The 3,657-nt window shown below is 44.5% G+C and overlaps 1 protein-coding gene across 1 annotated transcript in view; it reads right to left on the bottom strand.

The window, feature by feature from the left end:
* LOC126387210 (trichohyalin-like) overlaps positions 1-3,651 on the bottom strand; it is a gene marked incomplete at both ends in the record, with an annotated part of 11,322 nt that extends 7,671 nt beyond the window's left edge. Inside the window, 5 exons of the mRNA XM_050039754.1 lie at positions 1,605-1,781; positions 1,859-2,137; positions 3,063-3,135; positions 3,179-3,459; positions 3,585-3,651. Of these exons, the coding sequence (XP_049895711.1) occupies positions 1,605-1,781; positions 1,859-2,137; positions 3,063-3,135; positions 3,179-3,459; positions 3,585-3,651 (877 nt within the window). The remainder of the gene's footprint in view (positions 1-1,604; positions 1,782-1,858; positions 2,138-3,062; positions 3,136-3,178; positions 3,460-3,584) is intronic.
* Between the last annotated feature and the right edge of the window lie 6 nt (positions 3,652-3,657).

Consider the following 3,657-nt stretch of genomic DNA (forward strand, 5'->3'; position numbering starts at 1 on the left):
GTTGATGATCTACATGAAACTCTTTCACTTGTATATGTTGTTGTTTTCCTCTTCTTTTTGCTTTCTTTATAGGTCTTACATCAATCTCCATCTGCTGTACGTCCTGACACTCAGCTCCTCTCTCTGAGAGACTCTTAAAGAAGTCCTGTATCTGCTCTGTGCCGTCTTCCTTTACGTCCAGTTGTTGTTGCACTGCCTGCTGCTGTCCTTCCTGTCTGACCTCCTTGACCTCCTTTGGAGTTTCAGTAATGTCAGCTCCTTTCTTTCTCCCCAGCCCCTGTTTTCGTCTTTCTTTCCACGGTATCCATTCCCTCCTGGTGGACTGCTTTGGCTGCTTTTTGGTTTCGTCCATCTTTCTCAGAGATGTTTCTTGCTGTTCTTTCTCTGCCTGGAGCTCCTTCTCTTGCTTTTGTCCCCCAGATGTGAGCTCTGTCCTCTCTGACTGAAGCGTCCTCTCATTCTCCATCTTCTCTTCCTTCAGTTTCTCCTCTTGTTTCTCTGCTTTCCTTTCTGTCGTTCTCTGAATGTTACTCTGGTTATGTTCTGCTTCTCTCATCTCCTGTTTTCTGTCTTGTAATAGATGTTGGCTGACATTTCCTCTCTGCGGTTTGAGCTTTGTCTCGTCCATCTCTGTCTCTTTTCTTTTCTGTTTGAGCTTTGTCTCGTCCATCTCTGTCTCTTTTCTTTTCTGAATCTCTGATTGAAGCTTCGTCTCGTCCTCCACTGTCGTTCTCTCTGCCTCTGGTTGTGACGGTTCCCTCTGGTTCTTCTTCCGTCCTACAGATCCAGAACCTCCTTTTTTCACTTGCTTCTCGTTCTTTCCCTGTACTTTCTTTTTCTTATTTGTTTTCTCTTTTTTGTCCTCATCAGTCATTGGCTCTTGCTGTGTCTCTTCCTCTTTTTGCACATCCTGATCACTGTGGACATTTTGCGGCTGTTCTCTTTGTCCTTCAGCCTCCTCTGCCACTGGAAGTCCTGAATCATCTTTTACTGGTTTCATCTTCTGCTCTACTCCACCCTCACCCCCATCACGTAATACTTGTCTACCTGTCATGTCCTGCTCTTGGTGATTTTCTCCTTCTGTTGCAATTAAAGGTAATTTTTCATTTTCGATTGATTTCACTTCTCTCTCTCCTTCCGTTCTGTCCATGTCTGGTTTTGTCACAAGCTGGTTTTGGTGTGTTTCTCTTTCAGCTCCAACCTGTGGGTCTTCATGTTCACTGTGAGACTCGATCTTCTCCTCTCCTCTATTGTCCACATTATTCTGTCCTTCACTTCCTGCCATAAGAGGTACCCTTTCTTCTTCTCCTTCCACCACAACCTGAAATCCTGTGTTATCACTTCTAGATGTGACCATCGTTTCTGCCTCGGTCTGCTCAGGTCCGTCTTCATGGCTCCTCCTCTTGTTTTCTGTGTGAAAAGAGAAGCAGGAAAGACGGGCAATGTTTGTCAAGAAATCAAAAATGATGCAACTGAAAACATTAATTAACGTGTCAAATTAAAATCAGTTCATAAATACTGTTCTTTAAATATCAGTCTGTAATCAAAAGGCTGCAGCAGGACACTGAACATGCAGAGAGAAGTGAAATCATTTTATCACTTACTGAATTTCTTTTGTCTCTGTTTCCACACGACAAAGACAGCAGCAGCAATTAACACCAGAGCAGCACAGCCTATAACTGAGCCAATAATAACTTGTTGACTACCAGGAGTAACAGGAGTACTGGGAGTACTGGGAGTAACAGGAGTACTGGGAGTACTGGGGACCATGAAGAAATGATCTGAAATGATAAAACACAGAAGGTGATGTTCATATGAAGTCTGAATCACATGATTAACACATATGAAGTGTACTAACCTGGAACCAGGACGTGTGTCTCTCTGGTCTGGTTGATGTTCTTCTGATGGACTCTACAGGTGAAGTTGTTGCCGTGTCTCTTGTCCACAGTCACATTGCTGCTGACAGTGTAGAGGTCATCAGGACCTCTGAGTGTCTCTGTAGGTCCAGCAGAGAGGAGGTTTCCCTCAGCGTCCAGCCACAACACCTCAGGCTCTGGATACCAGCCTGCAGACTCACACTGTAGAACCACTTCACTCATGGTTTTAGTCATCTGGATTACAGGTGAGGAGACGGCACCTGAAGATGAGAGGCTTTATAAGCTTCTACAAGTGGTGGTGTCACTGAGGGTGTAAACTGAAAACACTGTGGGGATACTTTGACATGCAGACTTGAACTGGGACAATGCAGGAGCAAAATCTTGAATCATATTTGATCAGCTCAGTTCACGAATAGTTATTGACATGACTGACAGAGACTCCCCGGCTCTGATTGGTTGTTTCTGACGCACTTTGCTGACTCTAGCAAATGCCACTAGGTTCAGTAGGAGGAGGCGGGATAGAGTGACTGTTTCAGCAAACATAAAAAGTTATTTTCATAAAAGTCCTTGTAAGAGCCAAGTACATCTTTCCACTCAGCAGACATGAACTGTATTTAGTATGTGTGCACACTGGGTGGCGCTGCATTGATATTTTGAGCATTAGTGCATGAAGGTAGGAACAACATTGTTGCCGTCAGGTGTTTCACCTCAGAAGGGCAAAATGTTTTGACTCATATTTTGGAGCTTCGCCTAACACTTGCAGCTACATGGAAGTTCCACCCGGCCTGACCTGCTGATGCACTTTGCACGTTTGATACCACAACTTCTTTGTTTGTGTTGAGTTGAGACAGTAAACTGTGGGTTCCAGATGCAGGACAATGACCGTATTTATTCATACCACCAAACACAGGTTGAATAAATGTCCATTTCTTTGTCTTTTGTCAAACTGAACACAACTTTCAGCACGTTGCACACTGTCCTGCACCACAGCAGTCACTGACCTGTTGCCCTTCCAGTGTGAAACACCTGATGTCAACAATGTTGCTCCTACCTTTACACACTAATGCTCAAAATATCAATACAGCGCCACCCATTGTGCACACATAGTGAATACAATTCATGTCTGCTGAGTGGGATGACGATGCTCTTCGTAAAACGTAAAATAAAATGTTTGTGCCCACTCACCAACAACCAGCTGAACAGTCAGAGCTCTGTCTCTGTCTATTTCTGGAATGAAACATCTGTATGTTGCCTCATCAGATCTTCTCACGTTGGACAGTTTCAGTGAAACGTTATGTTGCCTCATCAGATCTTCTCACGTTGGACAGTTTCAGTGAAACGTTTCCGTGCTTCAGTTCATCAGTGAACACTGATGTTCTTCCTCTGTAGGACGGATGTTTTTTACTCTCCAGTTCCACACCGTCACGCCACACCACCACAAACCTGGGGTCCAGGTCAGGTCTCGCCCACTCTACTGTCATGTCAAAGACATTCATGGCAGGCTCCAGGTGACACGGCAAAATGATGTCATCACCGACTAATGCCACTATTGGCTGAGACGGACCAATCAGCTGAGACTGACCTGAAAACAAACAGGTTTCGTTTGTAATTTCCACAGCACATTACACTCTACACTTTGGATGACTTACTGCATCTATGCACTAACTTTACATGTCGACATAAGTGTCAGTGATGAGTGTGATTCACCTGTACATGAGTGTATCAGGGCGAGGAAGACAACAGGGTGGAAAAGCAGGACAGTGAAGGCACCAAACTGGAA

This window comes from Epinephelus moara, unplaced genomic scaffold (genome assembly GCF_006386435.1).
Source record: "Epinephelus moara isolate mb unplaced genomic scaffold, YSFRI_EMoa_1.0 scaffold2827, whole genome shotgun sequence".
Taxonomy (NCBI): Eukaryota; Metazoa; Chordata; class Actinopteri; order Perciformes; family Serranidae; genus Epinephelus; species Epinephelus moara.